This window comes from Micropterus salmoides, unplaced genomic scaffold, assembly GCF_014851395.1.
Source record: "Micropterus salmoides isolate LMB-PRFRI ecotype aquatic unplaced genomic scaffold, ASM1485139v1 Ms_hic_scaffold_7, whole genome shotgun sequence".
NCBI lineage: Eukaryota > Metazoa > Chordata > Actinopteri > Centrarchiformes > Centrarchidae > Micropterus > Micropterus salmoides.
In genome coordinates, this window is record NW_024044459.1 from 35,078,775 (window position 1) to 35,097,183 (window position 18,409).

Sequence of the window (18,409 nt, forward strand, 5' to 3'; positions counted from 1 at the left end):
TGAGGGTCCATAACACAGTATATGTACCTTTTGTGACATTTGGTGTGTAAAACATATTATTCTGCGTTAAACAAAAAACATCTTAGGTGTCAGGAGAGAAACCCATAAGTCAAACTGTCACAACATGCTACCACTGGTTCAGATTATATGTTACCATAATTAACACAAATTTACATAACCATATCACCAGGGGAGTATGAGGGCTGTATTGAACAAATTGACAATTGGATGTGCCAGAATTTTCTTCAATTAAACTAAGATAAAACTGAAGTTATTGTTTTTGGAGCCAGGGAGGAACGATTGAAAGTCAGTGATCTGTAATGTTAGGAACCACAAATAAAGCCAGAAATCTTGGTGTGGTCATGGACTCAGACCTGAATTTGAGGAGCCACATTAAGACAATTACAAAGTCAGCCTAGTATCACCTGAAGAATATATCAAGGATTAAAGGACTTGCGTCTCAGGAGGACCTGGAAACACTTATCCATGCATTTATCTTCAGTCGACTCTACTACTGTAACAGTGTCCTTACAGGGCCCCCTAAGAAATCCATCAGACAGCTGCAGCTGATTCAGAACGCTGCAGCTCGAGTCCTCACTAAGACCAAAAAGGTGGATCACATCACTCCAGTTCTGAGGTCTTTACATTGGCTTCCTGTATGTCAAAGAATTGATTTATAAAGCACTAAATGGTTTAGGGCCAAAATATTTCTGCTTCGTAACGAACCATCCAGAAAACACTCAGGTCGTCTGGGACAGGTCTGCTTTCTGTCCCCAGAGTCAAAACTAAACAAGGAGAAGCAACGTTCAGTTATTATGCTCCGTATATCTGGAACAAACTCCCAGAAAACCGCAGGTCTGCTGAAACTCTGTTCTTGTAAATCATGACAGAAGACTGTTCTTTTTACCACCATCAAATGTAAATCTGTAGATCAATATCGTACACTGCACCTTCACTTTTACTGTCCTGTTTTACCCTGTTTTTATTTCCTATTCAACTCTTTAAAATGTATTTTATCCTGTTTTCCCTACTTTGCTTTTATGTTTTATGTAAAGCACTTTGAATTGCCTTGTTGAAATATGCTATACAAATAAACTTGCCTTGCATTACTAGTATTTATTGTTGCCCTTACTGACCGACTGAGGGTAAACATTAACATCTCAGCTCAGCATGAAAAAATACAGTTACCCAAATGCTGTAACATCAGCTGGGTGGTGTCAAGTCCAGGCTATTACAGACCCATTCTCATAGATATACTTCACATTATTGCAATACTAGTTTTAGTGACAATACCGCAGCTCTGTTACAGTTAATGTTATAGGAATAGTCAACAGTCAGTCTGTCTGTTATATCAACTACATAGCTGTAACAGTTACAGCTATGAAAATTGCAACACCATTATCGTAACACACTTGAGATGATATTGAATTCTAAGTGTTTCCTGCAGATAGGCCAGCAGGAATGAGGGGTCCTCTGTTGTCTTCAGTCAGCCTGGCAGGAAACACCTCTGCTGGCCTGAGAATATGAGAAATTATCTTTCTCATATTATTATAATTTGATATATCTTCTCCACCATTGCTCATAATAATAATTCTACCTAATTCATCATAACACAGGCCTGACCCACAACAGTGTATGTTTAATCTAGCTAATATTGTGTTGGTCATACTATACACTGATTTACTGTTTGTCCATTTTGAATACCAAAGGTAAATCATTTGTAAACATTAAGAGACTGCTTTTGTGATGGTCCAGAATTATGTGCTACGCTCCTGCTCTTGATAGTTATTCTTATTTTCACTTCCACAGCTGATTGTGTCGCAGCAAGAAATACATCAGGTGAGTGAACTAACAAAAATAGATCCTTATAAATATAAAAGTAAAAGTAGTATATGATGCAGATGATAGAACTGCAGGAGGTTCTATATTTTTTTTGTTCATAGTGTGTATATTTGTGTTGTCTACACTGAAGTCTGTGTCTGATTCTGTTTTATTTTTATTATTGTGATTATGTGTTTTTGTACGAGTAAGCATATCGTGAGCAATGTAAAATCCAGAGTCAAATTCCTCGTATGTGTACACATACGGAGAGGGCAGAGAAGTGTACGGGCAGCTTGTAAGAAGTGCCTGTGCGCAAGAAAAAGTTCCTGTACATCAAAGTGTAAAATATAGAAGTGCTTGTACTGTGTAATGGTGAGTATTTAAATTCAATTCAATTCAATTTTTTTTATATAGCGCCAACAGTTCCCACCAAGAGCAGCACTAGGAGACAGAGGCAAGGAAAAACTTCCTTTTAAGAGGCAGAAACCTCGAGCAGAACCATGACTCAGGGTGGGCGGCCATCTGCCTCGACCGGTTGGGGTGAAGGAGAGAGAGGGAGAGAGAGAGAGAGAGAGAGAGAGAGAGAGAGAGAGAGAGAAAGAGAGGGATGGAAGGAGAGAGAGAGGGGAGGGAGGCAGCCTACACAATATACACACAGAGGTACAGACAGTAAAGGTGATGTTGCTATAGACTAAATGAAAAATTGTATAGATATGTATAGTAGTTAATAATAATAATAATTGTAATGTTAATGATTATAATAACAATAATAACAATAGGACTAGTAACAATAATTGTTGTAGCAGAGGGTGTCGAGCAGGACCACGGGGGCAGCAGGTGACCCGCAGCCACAGATCCAGACTCCACAGCTCCAGAGCCAGAAAACCTGCAGGAAGTGATAGGAGGAGAGAGGAGAGGGACGAGAAAGCACAAGAATACCGGAAAGGGGAGAAGTTGTGTTAGTAACATGCAATAATGGGATGAGGTTGCATACAGAGGGAGAGAAAGTAGAGGAGAGAGGAGCTCAGTGCATCATAGGAAATCCCCCGGCAGTCTAGGCCTATAGCAGCATAACTAAGGGATGGTTCAGGACTAACCTGAGCCACGGTGCTTAGGCCCCAGAACAATAACTTCAGTTTCATCTGAGTTTAAAGTTAGAAAATTACAGGTCATCCAGGTTTTAACATCCTGAAGGCACATTTGAAGTTTAGCTAACTGATGAGTTTCATCTGGTTTGATCGATAGATATAACTGAGTATCATCTGCATAACAATGAAGGTTTATGGAGTGTTTCCTGATAATATTGCCTAAGGGAAGCATATATAAAGTGAAGAGGATTGGTCCGAGGACAGATCCTTGAGGAACTCCATGACTAACTTTGGCATGCATGGAGGACTCATCGTTAACATGTACAAACTGAAATCGATCTGATAAATAGGACTTATAGGTAAATAGGATAAATAGGACCAGCTTTGAGCGGTTCCTTTAATGCCAATGAAATATTCCAGTCTCTGCAATAGGATCTGATGGTCAATGGTATCAAATGCAGCACTAAGATCTAATAAAACCAGTACAGAGACAAGTCCTTTGTCTGATGCAATAAGGAGGTTGTTAGTAATTTTCACCAGTGCTGTCTCTGTGGTATGATGAGCTCTAAATCCTGACTGAAAATCCTCAAATAAACTATTGCTCTGTAGAAAGTCACACAGCTGTTTAGCAACTGCTTTCTCCAGAACCTTAGAGAGAAATGGAAGGTTAGATATAGGTCTATAGTTGGCTAAAACATCCGGATCAAGTTTGGGCTTTTTCAGAAGAGGTTTAATTACAGCTACTTTAAAGTACTGTGGTACATAGCCTGTTGATAAAGATAGATTGATCATATCTAGTATAGAAGTGCTGACTAAGGGTAAAACATATTTAAGCATCCTAGTTGGGATGGGGTCTAAGAGGCAGGTTGATGGTTTAGATGAAGAAATTATTGAAGTTAGTTGGTAAAGATTGAGGGAAGCAAAACAGTCTAAACATATATCTGGTTCTACAGCTGTTTCTAAGGTTCCTGAGTTAAGAGATAAGTTGGTGCCAGTTGAGGGCAGGTCTTGGTGAATTTTGTCTCTAATAGTTAGAATTTTATCATTAAAGAAGCTCATGAAGTCGTAACTACTGAGAGCTATGGTAATATTTGGCTCAATAGAGCTGTGACTCTGTCAGCCTGGCTACAGTGCTGAAAAGAAACCTGGGGTTGTTCCTATTTTCATCTATTAATGACGAGTAGTACGCTGCTCTGGCATTACGGAGGGCCTTCCTATAAGTTTTAAGACTATCTTGCCAAATTAGTCCAGTAGTCTCGTCCAGTAGTGGGCACAATCACCTCAGTAAGAGTTGATGTTCAGGGAGCGTTCAGGGAGCGCTCAGGATCTCTCTTGATGCATTGTGTTGTAGTGTGGTCAGGTGCAGGTTAGGATTTTGGATGGTATGCCATCTGACTTTTGTGAACACTTTTTAAATTGTTTTTATTACAGGCATTTTAAACCACCTGTCGCCAAGACCCTGTAGACTGCATGGCCTGTTCTGCTAGAGTTCACCATACAAATGGCCGTGGAGGTTGATACCCTGAGTTGCCTTAAACGTCTGCTCCTTGAATGAGGTGGAGTCAGAACTGGGTGGATGATTTACTGCATTAGTTGAGGGTTATATAGCCACTGCTGTTTTACCTGCCTGATCAACTGTGGATGTTTGTGTCCTGATTTTAAATGGGGATTCTTTTTATGAGACTCTGTTACAAGTGAACGGGCCCTGTGAATGTCTTTGCCAACTGCTAGGCTCTGCTAAGGGTGGGGCAGTTTACTTGTTTTTGGGCTGCGTGACGTGGAAAGAAGTGCTCTGTGTAAAAATAAATAAATAAATAAATCCCATGGGATAAAATTATATCATGGATCTGTTCCCAGACTTGCTTATTTACTTGTAGTGCTATGCTAACCTTTCTCTTAAGGAGGACAGTAGTCCAAAAATGTTCAAGTAGCACAGAATTAACTTATACAAATGTATTATACATATTTATAATATGCCTGAGCTCCTTCTCCTTGAGTGCAATGACCGTTTTATGATGTGAAGACTACTGGCTCTGAATGCTCAACATGGGCCTGAAAATGTTGTAGACTGAACTAAATCTACATTTGTCCACTGCAGAGGCTCTAACCACAACCTGGAGGAGGAACTAGTATAAATGACTATTGGTATAATATAACCTTAACATTATTTACAGTAGGTTTTAGTCTTCACTAACCCACTGTGCTTGTAAATCATTTCTGAGCATATGTGAGTGAAAGAGTTGCACTGCAGAGCCCTGCTTCACTGTACTGTTGTACACAAAAGCCTGCTGTATATTATATAAATGTGTATTAAAAGACATAAGTTGACATCATCAAAATCCACAAAAACAGTGCCACATTTACAAGGTGTGGTTACCATAATTCTGAAAGTGACAACAGGGCCTTTTCTGGTGCTGGAGGAAGGAGTGGTGTTCTGCTTTGTCCTGCCTGTCCAGCGTTAATTTGAAGAGGGTGACGGTAGGTGATGGGACCAGCCTTGATACTATCATCAGTCCTTAAACCTGCACTGGCTCACATCCGCCAGGTATTGGGGAAAATCTGGGAGGTCCTGAGATGAGTACCAGGGAGGAAAAACTAAATGACTCAACTTCACTTTTATTTTACTTGACACAAGTACGAACAGTTCAGAGCACGGCCTTTCCCTGCTGGTTCTTCAAACAGAATTAAACCCAAAAAAGCATTAAAAGATCTGAAAGCCCCAGAGCTGGAGATAATTTTTGACTCTCAGTAATGCTCACCAGGTTTCACACATAAGTATGCCTACATAACTTATGAGAACTACAGGCTGCATTAAAAATATTTACTTAAACAACAGAGCGGAAAGATTGTCTACATCTTCTTTTTTTACAACAACTTATTAGAGGTGAAAAATTAAAAAAAATTATATCTACAGTATATCTATATATATCTATGATCCTGAATGTTACAGATGAAAAAATTATGTCCAGTAAAATAGAGAAGAGGTTTATAAGAAATGATGACATGTACAGAGGCAGCGAGTGAGCTGCCCCCAGTGCAGGTTGGTAAGACAGGCCCTTGGGCTCCGCAGTTACGAAGCGCACACACATACACAGACACTTAAACTGAACAGTTGTGCTTCTCTCTCCAACACACACACACAATCTGTACAGGTACATCTCATAAAATTAGAATATTCCCCCATCATTTAATTAAAAAAGTGAAACTTTTATTTATTTTAGACTCATTACATATAAAGTGATGTCTACAGGTACATCTCAGAAAATTTGAATATTGTGAAGCTCATTTTTCCCCATAATTTAAAAGTGAAACTTTAGACTCCAATCCATAAAAAAAAAAAAATCCATATCTCAAAAAATTAGAGTAAGCAATCTATAATAAACAAATGTCAACCAGAGAAGAGCATTGAATCTTTCAGTCTGGTTCAGGTCAAACAACACCAATCACAAGGAAGATGTCTGACTTGACAGTTGACCAGAAGACACTCATATACAGCCTCCACAAGGAGAAAGGGATGGCTGTTCACAGAGTGCTGTATCAAAGCATATTCATGGAAAATTGACTGGAAGGGATGACCAAAGCCTTGATTTAATAAAAATCATCATCATGACCAATGATATTTTGGTCAATCTAGATCACGTGTCAGAAGGTGTGTTAACCTCTGTTTCTGTACTGCAGTCATCTAGGATCGATGCCACATTATTATTCTTACATTTGCAAGAAGGAGCAAACTGTTCATACATTCACATGCTCTCCATTGTTCTCGTTCACAATCTGTCGCAGGCGTGTTAACAGCTCTGGAAGTTCAAGGTCTTTCCTCCACAGAAACCTGTAGTGACATTTTCTGATCACCTCTTTTAAGGGAGGATGTTGCCGATATTCTTCCATGAAACCTGGACTCTCCTTTCTGGGTGTTGATATCAGAACTAGTGAGTGATGAAATGATCGATCACTGAAGAGCTCCAGGACTCTGCAGAGCTTTAATCTCTGTTCCTCAGTAAAGTCTTCAGGCTGCAGAACCAGCAGGAACACATGAGGTCCAGGAGCAGAGAGTATCTGGCAGAAACCTATGTGCATTCTCTGTTGGTCAGTGTTTGGAATAAGCAGATCTGGTGTGTTGATGAGAACTATTTCTTTCTCTTCCAACTGTCCACTTTCTCTCAGACAGTCATCTGGTTCTTCCTCAGTGTTGAACTTAGTCTCTCCCAGTATGAAGTTCCCCACTGAACTCCTCTCAGACCAGCTGTTCCCCAGCAGAACAACCCTCAGCTCAGACACTGAAAAGAAAACACTGAATTAAAAACAGTGTAGACTGAATTAAGGGTGAATACAATAAAATTGGATTAACAATGCAATTTGTATGTGAATAAAAAGAGTGTCAAAACGTTCTTTGTGAGTCAGCGCCTGTAGTGGGGTCACCCATAGCTAGAGGCCTCTGCTACCGACACCACCTACAATATGCTGTAATTCTATAACGTGAATATTTCTGACAGTCAACTTACTGTTAGGTGGAAGGAATTCAAAGCTGCTGCTGCGCGTCATGGGTGGCACAGATTGCTCTAAAAGGATACAGAAAATTTAGACATTCATTTATTCTTTCATCTACATGTAATTTTTAATAAGCCTGTTCATTAGTGATTCTTGGTTTCCACAACCTGCATCAACATTTGCACAGCCTTGCTGGTCTGATACAATTATCTATTCTGCCTGAACCAGTTTATTATAAGAATTTCTGAATAAACTTTTTAAGAATGGTTCAAGAAGTCCATCAATGTTCCTGTGCCCCAAAAACACAAGACCTGGATGTCCAGTGTCCAGATACACTCTCAGCTGGTCAAGGATTACATCTGCTCCTTGCTACCCAGCACACGACCCACTACAGTTTGCCTACCGTCCCAACCAATCAACAGATGATGCCATGGAAAATATCCTCCACACCACCCTCTCAACTGTACAAGAAAGAGAGCTACAGTATTTGAAATTGCTGTTCACTGACTACTGTTCAGTGTTTAACACTATAGTTTCCTACAGGCTCTACATCAAGCTCAAAGACTTGGGAATAAACACCTCACTGTGCATGTGGATCCTTGACTTTCTGATTGGCAGATACACCTCTTCCACCCTTAAACTTAACAATGGAGCACCCCAAGGCTGCCTTTTGAGCCCCCTGCTGTACTACCTGTACAGTACTGCTTTGCCACTTTCGACTCTATCACTATCATCATGTTTGCTGACAACACAGCTGTGGTGTGCCTGATCACAGATAACAGTGAAAAGGCCTACTTGAAGAAAGTACCTGACACGTTCGTGTCAATAACCTACTCCAGACTAAGGAGCTGATGGTGGACTTAGTGGAGAAGAAGCAGGGAAGTTTGGCCTGACATTCAATTGACAGTGCTCTGCCTAAAGGACATTACCGATGGTGCTGCAGAAATAGGCCTAGGAGAACCTGTTGAGCACAGCACGCGATCATCAAAACCGCTGGTTAGCTTCTGCTGTTTTAAGTCCAGAAATCAGGTGATTTGTTGCTAAAAATATCGCAGGGTGCCATACAGATTATGGCACAATACCTGGGAGCTTTTTCTGCAGAGGAGACACTTTGGAACACATGACCTTTTTCGCGGTGGCCGAACCGTAGTACCTACATAGACATCTCGGGTATCAAATGAAAGGCATGCTCAATCCGGATCGATTGATGTCGCCCCCAATCACTGTGGGATGTTCCCTTCTCAAGTTACACGCCTGTAAAGCATGGGAGTGCTTTTGGGGACAGGAATGTTGATGAGGAGGGTGGTAATGGCGCAGTGGAGGTGGTGACGCAGTGGATAACACCCCTTTGGTGAGAGAGACCTGGGTTCAAATCCACTCTGTGAGACACCAAAGTGTCCCTGAGCAAGACACTTAACCCCTAGATGCGACCACTGATAGCAATTGTAAGTCGCTTTGGATAAAAGCGTCAGCTAAATGAATAAATGTAATGTAAATGTAATGAATATTCATTGAAATATTTTTATCAGTATTTCAATGTTTTGTTATTTGGAATGTGGTTGTATAGACAAAGCGTTTTTAGGATAACTCCCAGTAAAAGTCAACAATTAAACAGTAAATACTGTCAAAATATACCAGACGTTCGCCTGGTATATTTTGAAAATATTGTATATAACTGTAGTATTTTAGTTTATTTTCATCACATTTACAGTTACAATCAGTGCAATGCAGTCTAGGTGTATTAGAAGATATTCAGTTGCATTATAATCTATCTTAGGATGGTTTTGATGGTTTATTGCATTAAAAATATTGCTTTTTTACCAGTTGAGGATGACTGTTTTCATCTGTTTTACTAAATATTGTTTAACTTTGTTGAAGTTGAGAAATACACATTTCAAAGTCAGTATTTTGTGCATTTTCCTTGATAATTAAGCAAGTAGACTCATAGTACCATTTGTTCCATTATAATCAAATTGCAATATTGTCCACAATAATCGCATTATGACTTTTTGTCCAAATCGTGCAGCCCAAATTTTTTCTTCACCACAGCAAGTCTTCCAGGTGTTGAAACAGCAAAACAGCTCCAGACCATCACACTACTACCACCACATTTTACTATTTTACTGATGTTCCTTTTCTGAAATGCTGTTACTTTTACACCAGATGTAATGGGACACACACCTTCCAAAAAATTCAACTTCTGTCTCATCAGTCCACAGTATTTTCTCTCTCAGGGATCATTAAGATGTTTCCTGGCAAAGCTGAGACAAGCCTTGTTGTTTTTGCTCGGCAGTAGTTTTCGTCTTGGAACTCCACCATGAAGGACATTTTTGCCCAGAGTCATGAACACTGACCTTGACTGAGGCAAGTGAAGCCTGCAGTTCTTTGGATGTTGTGGGGTTTTTTGTGACCTCTTAGATGAGTCGTCGCTACACTCTTGGGGTAATTTTGGTCGGCCACTCCTGGGAAGGTTCACCACTGTTCCATGTTTTCGCTATTTATGGATAATGGATCCCGCACTCGCTGGCGCCCCAAAGCTTTAGAAATGGCTTTCTAGACTGATAAATCTCAGTTACTCTGTTTCTCATTTGTTCCTGAATTTCTTTGGATCACAGCATGATGTCTAGCTTTGGAGGATCTTTTGGTCTACTTCACTTTGTCAGGCAGGTCCTATATAAGTGATTTCTTGATTGAGAACAGGTGTGGCAGTAATCAGGCCTGAATGTGGCTAGATAAATTAAACTAAGCTTTCCAAAGACGTGAAAAACCACAATTGATTTGTTTTAACAGATGGGCAATCACTTTTTCACACAGGGCCATGTAGGCAGGGCTGCAGCTAAACAATTTGTTTGATGATCTGAAACATTTCAGTGTGAGAAACATGTAAAAAAAAAAAAAAAAAAAAGAAAGAAATCAAGAAGAGGTAAGCACTTTCTCACACCACTATACACCAGGTTAACACTGAGAGGCTCTGAAGGAGCTTCTACCCTCGGGCAACTAGGATCCTAAAAGATGACACCATCATACACATTTATTACTACAGACAGGTAGTGTGGAGTTACCAAAACACTGACCAGGATCAGACATCATTTCTGTTTATCTTCTGTAAATACAATTAAAAGCCTCACTACCTCATTGAAGAATAAGCAAGATAAAATATGACGAAGAGAGAGAGGGAAAACATAAATACAAAACAAAATGGATATAAAAAGAAACTTACTTGAATTGGCTTTCCCCAGAAATTTCCATAGTAGACTATATTTTTCTGTGGTTGTGCCTTCTTTCTTTTTCTTCTCTTCTTCCTTCATAGCTGCTTTCAGAAACTCTTCTAAAGTTAAGGTATGACTTGTCGAAAATCTCTCATCCGGCAACGATAATACAAACTCAACTGAAAAAATAATAATAATTAAAAAACACAATATGTGTACTCTTATTTCATGTTGAATACAATCAAATTAGCAACCAGTAAGAAAGTCATAGCTTCTTTAAGGTGGACTTTCAGAATCTGTCCCCGATATCAACTTGAAACTAGCAGATTCACCAGTGAACTTCCAACTATTTAAATGAAATAAAATGTGAGTTTGTTTAAACCACCTTTAAAACATTGTAAATAAATAACATTATCTATAATGAACCAGCACATTAGAGTGATTGTGGGTGACCACAACCTGCATTAACATTTCACAGCCTTGTTAGAGTGACAGTTATTATCTCATTATACATGCATCTATATCAATGTCTGGAGGCCATACCTCTGTACCTGTGATGTCTGTACTGAATAAAAAAAAAGACTTGAAAAAAACATTAAAGCTGCAAGCAGCGTTGGGCGGGCCCTCGTACTTGTAGCGCATCCGGGTGTGAGCCAGCCGCGTTGCACATTCTGGAGCTCTGCCGGTGCGGCTGTGAATTTGCTACGCGGTTCCGACGCCGCATGAAGGTGTTATATGTCACTTCCTGTGTCCCCTATGTGGAGCTACATACCACTTGCCGCTATGAATATAAATCGGTATTGGCGTGTAGACGTCTGCGGGGCGGGAGAGTTATCAAGCACGTAAAGTTTGGTTCAGATGTGAGCATGTACACTGAAGTTACAACAACTTCCTGTGTCGTGGCGAAGACTTGATCTTTGACGCCACGGACACGCCCATTGACGAAAACTCACAGATAGCACAACTTTTCATCTTCAATGCCTTTAGAAGGCACAGCACAAATTTGAAGTCGGTCGGACTAAATCCCTAGGAGGAGTTCGTTAAAGTACAAAGTGTGTAAATCATCCAAAATTTGACGTAAAATTCAAAATGGCCGACTTCCTGTTGATTTTAGGGCATCGCTCCAAGAGGCTTTTTTGTGCGTCTGGACAAGATACACGTACCACAGAAAATTCGTGCACGTAGGTGAAACGTGCGGCGGGGGCTGCTTCGTTAAAAGTCACTTCCTGTTGCCAGCAGGTGGCGCTATGACTGTCTGTGAATGTCAGCATGTACATGTGTTCAGGGCGGGACTCTCATCCTACATGTACAGTTTGGTGCAGATGTGAGCATGTACACTGAAGTTACGACAACTTCCGTGTCATGGCGAAGAGTTGATCTTTGACGCCACGCCACGGACACGCCCATTGACGAAAACTTGCAAATAGCACAACTTTTCATCTTCAATGCCTTTAGAAGGCACAGCACAAATTTGAGGTCGGTCGGACTAAATCCCTAGGAGGAGTTCGTTAAAGTACGAAGTGTGTAAATCATCCAAAATTTGATGTAAAATTCAAAATGGCCGACTTCCTGTTGGGTTTAGGCTATGGCTCCAAGAGACTTTTTTGTGCGTCTGGACAAGATACACGTACCACAGAAAATTCGTGCACGTAGGTGAAACGTGCGGCGGGGGCTGCTTCGTTAAAAGTCACTTCCTGTTGCCAGCAGGTGGCGCTATGACTGTGGGTGAATATCAGCATGAACATGTGTTCAGGGCGGGACTCTCATCCTACATGTACAGTTTGGTCCAGATGTGAGCATGTACACTGAAGCTACGACAACTTCCGTGTCATGGCGAAGAGTTGATCTTTGACGCCACGCCACGGACACGCCCATTGACGAAAACTTGCAAATAGCACAACTTTTCATCTTCAATGCCTTTAGAAGGCACAGCAGAAATTTGAGGTCGGTCGGACGAAAACCCTAGGAGGAGTTCGTTAAAGTACGAAGTGTGTAAATCATCCAAAATTTGACGTAAAATTCAAAATGGCCGACTTCCTGTTGGGTTTAGGCTATGGCTCCAAGAGACTTTTTTGTGCATCTGGACAAGATACACGTACCACAGAAAATTCGTGCACGTAGGTGAAACGTGCGGCGGGGGCTGCTTCGTTAAAGGTCACTTTCTGTTGCCAGCAGGTGGCGCTATGACTGTGGGTGAATGTCGGCATGTACATGTGTTCAGGGCGGGACTCTCATCCTACATGTACAGTTTGGTCCGATGTGAGCATGTACACTGAAGTTACAACAACTTCCTGTTTCATTGCGAATCATCGACGCCACGGACACGCCCATTGACGAAAACGCGCAAATAGCACAACTTTTCATCGTCAATGCCTTTAGAAGGCACAGCAGAAATTTGAGGTCGATCCGACTAAATCCCTAGGAGGAGTTCGTTAAAGTACGAAGTATGTAAATCATCCAAAAATGGCCATAAAATTCAAAATGGCCGACTTCCTGTTGACTTTAGGCTATGGGTTCTTGAGGCTTTTTTGTGCGTCTTGATACGATACATGTCCCCAGAAAATTTCGTACATGTAGGTTGAACGTGAACGAGGGGCTAATCATTTCCAATTTTCTAGGTGGCGCTAGCGAGTCATTTTGCCACGCCCATGTGCGAAACTTGTAGAATACGAAATTTTTCACCGGTTCTGACATGTTTGCAAATTTTGGTGAGTTTTCGAGTATGTTTAGGCCATGTCATTTGGGCCTACTTTGCAGAAAAAAAAAAAAAAAAAAAAAAAAATAATCCAAATTCAATATCGCAATAATCCGAGCAAATTCAATAGGGACCTCACACGGTCGTGCTCGGGCCCTAATTAAAGCTGCAAGCAGCGTTGGGCGGCCCTCGCACTTGTAGCGCGTCCGCGCGTGAGCCGGCCGAGTTGCACATTCTGGAGCTCTGCCGGTGCGGCTGTGAATTTCCTACGCGGTTCCGACGCCGCATGAAGGTGCTATATGTCACTTCCTGTGTCCCCTATGTGGAGCTACATAGCACTTGCCGCTATGAATAAATCGGTATTGGTGTGTAGATGTCTGCGGGGTGGGAGAGTTATCAAGCACGTAAAGTTTGTTTCAGATGTGAGCATGTACACTGAACAATAATGTACCCAAACAATAAAATAAATTCCTTTTATATTTCCCTGCCTTGTTGTTTATGTGTACATACAGAGGAAGAATGTGAGAACAGCACACATTTCATCGTTACTGTGTGTTAGAGCATGGGAGAACAGTGGATACTTTTAATACAGCCCACACCCCTAATACTGTGTAACTATAACAAGTAGAGAACAGAAGAAAAAGATGTTCTTTCTTTACAACTGTCTGCATAGCTTATTCATATTGTAATGAATGAAAATAAATAGGCCTACTAGGCTCCTCTCTACTTTGACATTTAAGATTAGCTGTTTGATCCACCTTCATACACATGTGACATTACTGTACAACTTGAGAAAGGTGAGTTGTTTTCTGCTCCAGCCTGCCTAAAAGAAAAGCGTTTTTGGGATTAAATGGACTTTATTAGCTGCTGCAGTGCAGGATGAACTCAGAATAGACCCATTTCTCACCTTATTATTCTAAATCATGCAACGAAGAAGAAGAAATGCATAATAAATCCTGGGACAAAATCTGTCCACAGCATGTAGTCTGATGAACAAGACTTGTGTTATAGCTGACTTGGGCAGTGAAATGTTTAATTTTTTTAATTCATGTGGTCATAGTTGTCCACAACTCAAATCAGAATATAAGAAGAAATGTTTTATACCACCTCAAGAAGGCTTCCTATCAGAAAGGTAGGAAGGTATTTCAAATGTACAACTGCAGTACTTAAATCTAAGTAAAGTAATTTCCCTGACATTACTGTGTTACGCATGTAACAGGTTTTATACTTCCTGTGAGTATAATCCAATCAATCTTATTTTCATACTGTATATCCGTTGTGTAATTTGATAAATTGTGTTGTATGTGGTGCTCGCATCGGGTACTACTGAGACTTCATTGCCCTCTTCAGAGAAGACTCTGACTGCAACATGCGTCTTTGTAAAGAGAGAAACGGACAGAAAAAGTCTCCTGTCAGCTCGCTCTGCTCCGTTAAAACTGAATTTACCATACAGAATTGAATACGAGTGCACTCCAGATTTAGCTGCAGCCAGCTGACCGTGTGCTTCTCCCTATACCGCAGTTCTGTGTCCATGCATGCAGCAAACTGAAAGCACTGTCTGTCGGAGCGTCTACGTGAAAAGACAAGGAAGACATTGCTGGTAGTATTGTCTTCAGAGTTGTTAAACACCTCAGCGCACTGAAGTAAGCCATCTGACTGTGTGAGGGGCAAGATCGTTGATGTCTGCAGGCAGAGTAGGAGCTCTCCTGTCTGACTGGTCCACCAATAGCAGAGAAGATGACCCCTTGAGACACAGCCCCTCCTCATTTGCATAATGAGGCAGAAATTTAAAAAGACAGGCAGAAATAAATACCATGGGTGAAAATAAATAAGGTAAAAAATACAAAGGAAGAATAAAACAGACAAAAATATTAAAACACACACATAAATAAATACATTAAAAAAATTAGTAATAAATAAAGTTGAATATAACAAATAATAAGGTAATTATAACAAAGGTGAATAAGTAAAGGCACTAATTAAAATATATACATTTATGTCTCCTTGTATAATTTAATTACTACCACATTTATTTATTTACTTTATTTTTTGTGTATTTAATTGGATGCTTATTTTTTATTGAGCATTTATTTATTTCTGTATTTATTTCTGACTGTGTCAGGATCGGTCCTCCATAGCGGGGTGGGAGAGTTATCAAGCACGTAAAGTTTGGTTCAGATGTGAGCATGTACACTGAAGTTACAACAACTTCCTGTGTCATGGCGAAGACTTGATCTCTGACGCCACGCCACGGACACACCCATTGACGAAAACTCGCAAATAGCACAACTTTTCATCTTCAATGCCTTTAGAAGGCACAGCACAAATTTGAGGTCGGTCGGACTAAATCCCTAGGAGGAGTTCGTTAAAGTACGAAGTGTGTAAATCATCCAAAATTTGACGTAAAATTCAAAATGGCCGACTTCCTGTTGGGTTTAGGCATGGCTCCAAGAGGCTTTTTTGTGCGTCTGGACAAGATACACGTACCACAGAAAATTCGTGCACGTAGGTGAAACGTGCGGCGGGGGCTGCTTCGTTAAAAGTCACTTCCTGTTGCCAGCAGGTGGCGCTATGACTGTGGGTGAATGTCAGCATGTACATGTGTTCAGGGCGGGACTCTCATCCTACATGTACAGTTTGGTCCAGATGTGAGCATGTACACTGAAGTTACGACAACTTCCGTGTCATGGCGAAGAGTTGATCTTTGACGCCACGCCACGGACACGCCCATTGACGAAAACTTGCAAATAGCACAACTTTTCATCTTCAATGCCTTTAGAAGGCACAGCACAAATTTGAGGTCGGTCGGACTAAATCCCTAGGAGGAGTTCGTTAAAGTACGAAGTGTGTAAATCATCCAAAATTTGACGTAAAATTCAAAATGGCCGACTTCCTGTTGGGTTTAGGCTATGGCTCCAAGAGACTTTTTTGTGCGTCTGGACAAGATACACGTACCACAGAAAATTCGTGCACGTAGGTGAAACGTGCGGCGGGGGCTGCTTCGTTAAAGTCACTTTCTGTTGCCAGCAGGTGGCGCTATGACTGTGGGTGAATGTCGCATGTACATGTGTTCAGGGCGGGACTCTCATCCTACATGTACAGTTTGGTCCAGATGTGAGCATGTACACTGAAGTTACAACAACTTCCTGTTTCATGCGAATCATCGACGCCACGGACACGCCCATTGACGAAAACGCGCAAATAGCACAACTTTTCATCGTCAATGCCTTTAGAAGGCACAGCACAAATTTGACGTCGATCCGACTAAATCCCTAGGAGGAGTTCGTTAAAGTACGAAGTGTGTAAATCATCCAAAAATGGCCGTAAAATTCAAAATGGCCGACTTCCTGTTGACTTTAGGCTATGGGTTCTTGAGGCTTTTTTGTGCGTCTTGATATGATACATGTCCCAGAAAATTTCGTACATGTAGGTTGAACGTGAACGAGGGGCTAATTTTCCAATTTTCTAGGTGGCGCTAGCGAGTCATTTTGCCACGCCCATGTGCGAAACTTGTAGAATACGAAATTTTTCACCGGTTCTGACATGTTTGCAAATTTTGGTGAGTTTTCGAGTATGTTTAGGCCATGTCATTTGAGCCTACTTTGCAGAAAAAAAAAAAAAAAAAAAATCCGAGCAATTCAATAGGGACCTCACACGGTCGTGCTCGGGCCCTAAAAAAAAAAATAATAATAATCCGAGCAAATTCAATAGGGACCTCACACGGTCGTGCTCGGGCCCTAATAATCCGAGCAAATTCAATAGGGACCTCACACGGTCGTGCTCGGGCCCTAATAAATAAATAATAATCCGAGCAAATTCAATAGGGACCTCACACGGTCGTGCTCGGGCCCTAAAAAAAAAAAAAAAAAAAATAATCCGAGCAAATTCAATAGGGACCTCGCACGGTCGTGCTCGGGCCCTAATAAAGCTGCAAGCAGCGTTGGGCGGGCCCTCGCACTTGTAAGCGCGTCCGCGTGTGAGCCGGCGAGTTGCATATTCTGGAGCTCTGCCGGTGCGGCTGTGAATTTCCTACGCGGTTATGTCGCCGCATGAAGGTGCTATATGTCACTTCCTGTGTCCCCTATGTGGAGCTACATAGCACTTGCCGCTATGAATATAAATCGGTATTGACGTGTAGATGTCTGGGGGTCAGAGAGTTATCAAGCACGCAAAGTTTGTTTCAGATGTGAGCATGTACACTGAACAATAATGTACCCAAACAATAAAATAAATTCCTTTTATATTTCCCTGCCTTGTTGTTTATGTGTACATACAGAGGAAGAATGTGATAACAGCACACATTCATCGTTACTGTGCGCTGTACCGCAGTTCTGTGTCCATGCATGCAGCAAACTGAAAGCACTGTCTGTCGGAGCGTCTACGTGAAAAGAGAAGGAAGACATGGCTGGTAGTGTCTTCAGAGTTGTTAACACCTCAGCGCACTGAAGGAAGCCATCTGACTGTGTGAGGGGCAAGATCGTTGATGTCTGCAGGCAGAGTAGGCCTAGAGCTCTCCTGTCTGACTGGTCCACCAATAGCAGAGAAGATGACCCCTTGAGACACAGGCCCTCCTCATTTGCATAATGAGGCAGAAATGCATACAGAAATTTAAAAAGGACAGGCAGAAATAAATACCATGGGTGAAAATAATAAGGTAGAAAAATACAAAGGAAGAATAAAAACAAAAATATTAAAACACACACATAAATAAATATATTAAAAAATTAGTAATAAATAAAGTTGAAGATTATAAGGGAATAAATAAATAAGGTAATTATAACAAAGGTGAATAAGTAAAGGCACTAATTAAAATATATACATTTATGTCTCCTTGTATAATTTAATTATACCACATTTATTTATTTACTTTATTTTTTGTGTATTTAATTGGAAGCTTATTTATTTATTGAGCATTTATTTATTTCTGTATTTATTTCTGACTGTGTCAGGATCGGTCCTCCATAGCGGGGTGGGAGAGTTATCAAGCACGTAAAGTTTGGTTCAGATGTGCATGTACACTGAAGTTACAACAACTTCCTGTGTCATGGCGAAGACTTGATCTTGACGCCACGCCACGGACACACCCATTGACGAAAACTCGCAAATAG

At 41.0% G+C, this 18,409-nt stretch overlaps 1 protein-coding gene across 4 annotated transcripts in view; it reads right to left on the reverse strand.

The window, feature by feature from the left end:
* Positions 1 to 5,505: 5,505 nt before the first annotated feature.
* The window catches only part of LOC119891576 (GTPase IMAP family member 2-like), a 32,353-nt gene continuing 19,449 nt past the window's right edge, over positions 5,506 to 18,409 (reverse strand). For all 4 annotated transcript variants that reach the window (XM_038703339.1, XM_038703337.1, XM_038703338.1 and 1 more), the window contains 3 exons: positions 10,618 to 10,785; positions 7,412 to 7,468; positions 5,506 to 7,186 (listed from right to left, as the gene is read on the reverse strand). In XM_038703339.1, coding sequence (XP_038559267.1) covers positions 6,645 to 7,186; positions 7,412 to 7,468; positions 10,618 to 10,785 — 767 coding nt within the window. In that variant the 3' untranslated portion in view covers positions 5,506 to 6,644. The remainder of the gene's footprint in view (positions 7,187 to 7,411; positions 7,469 to 10,617; positions 10,786 to 18,409) is intronic.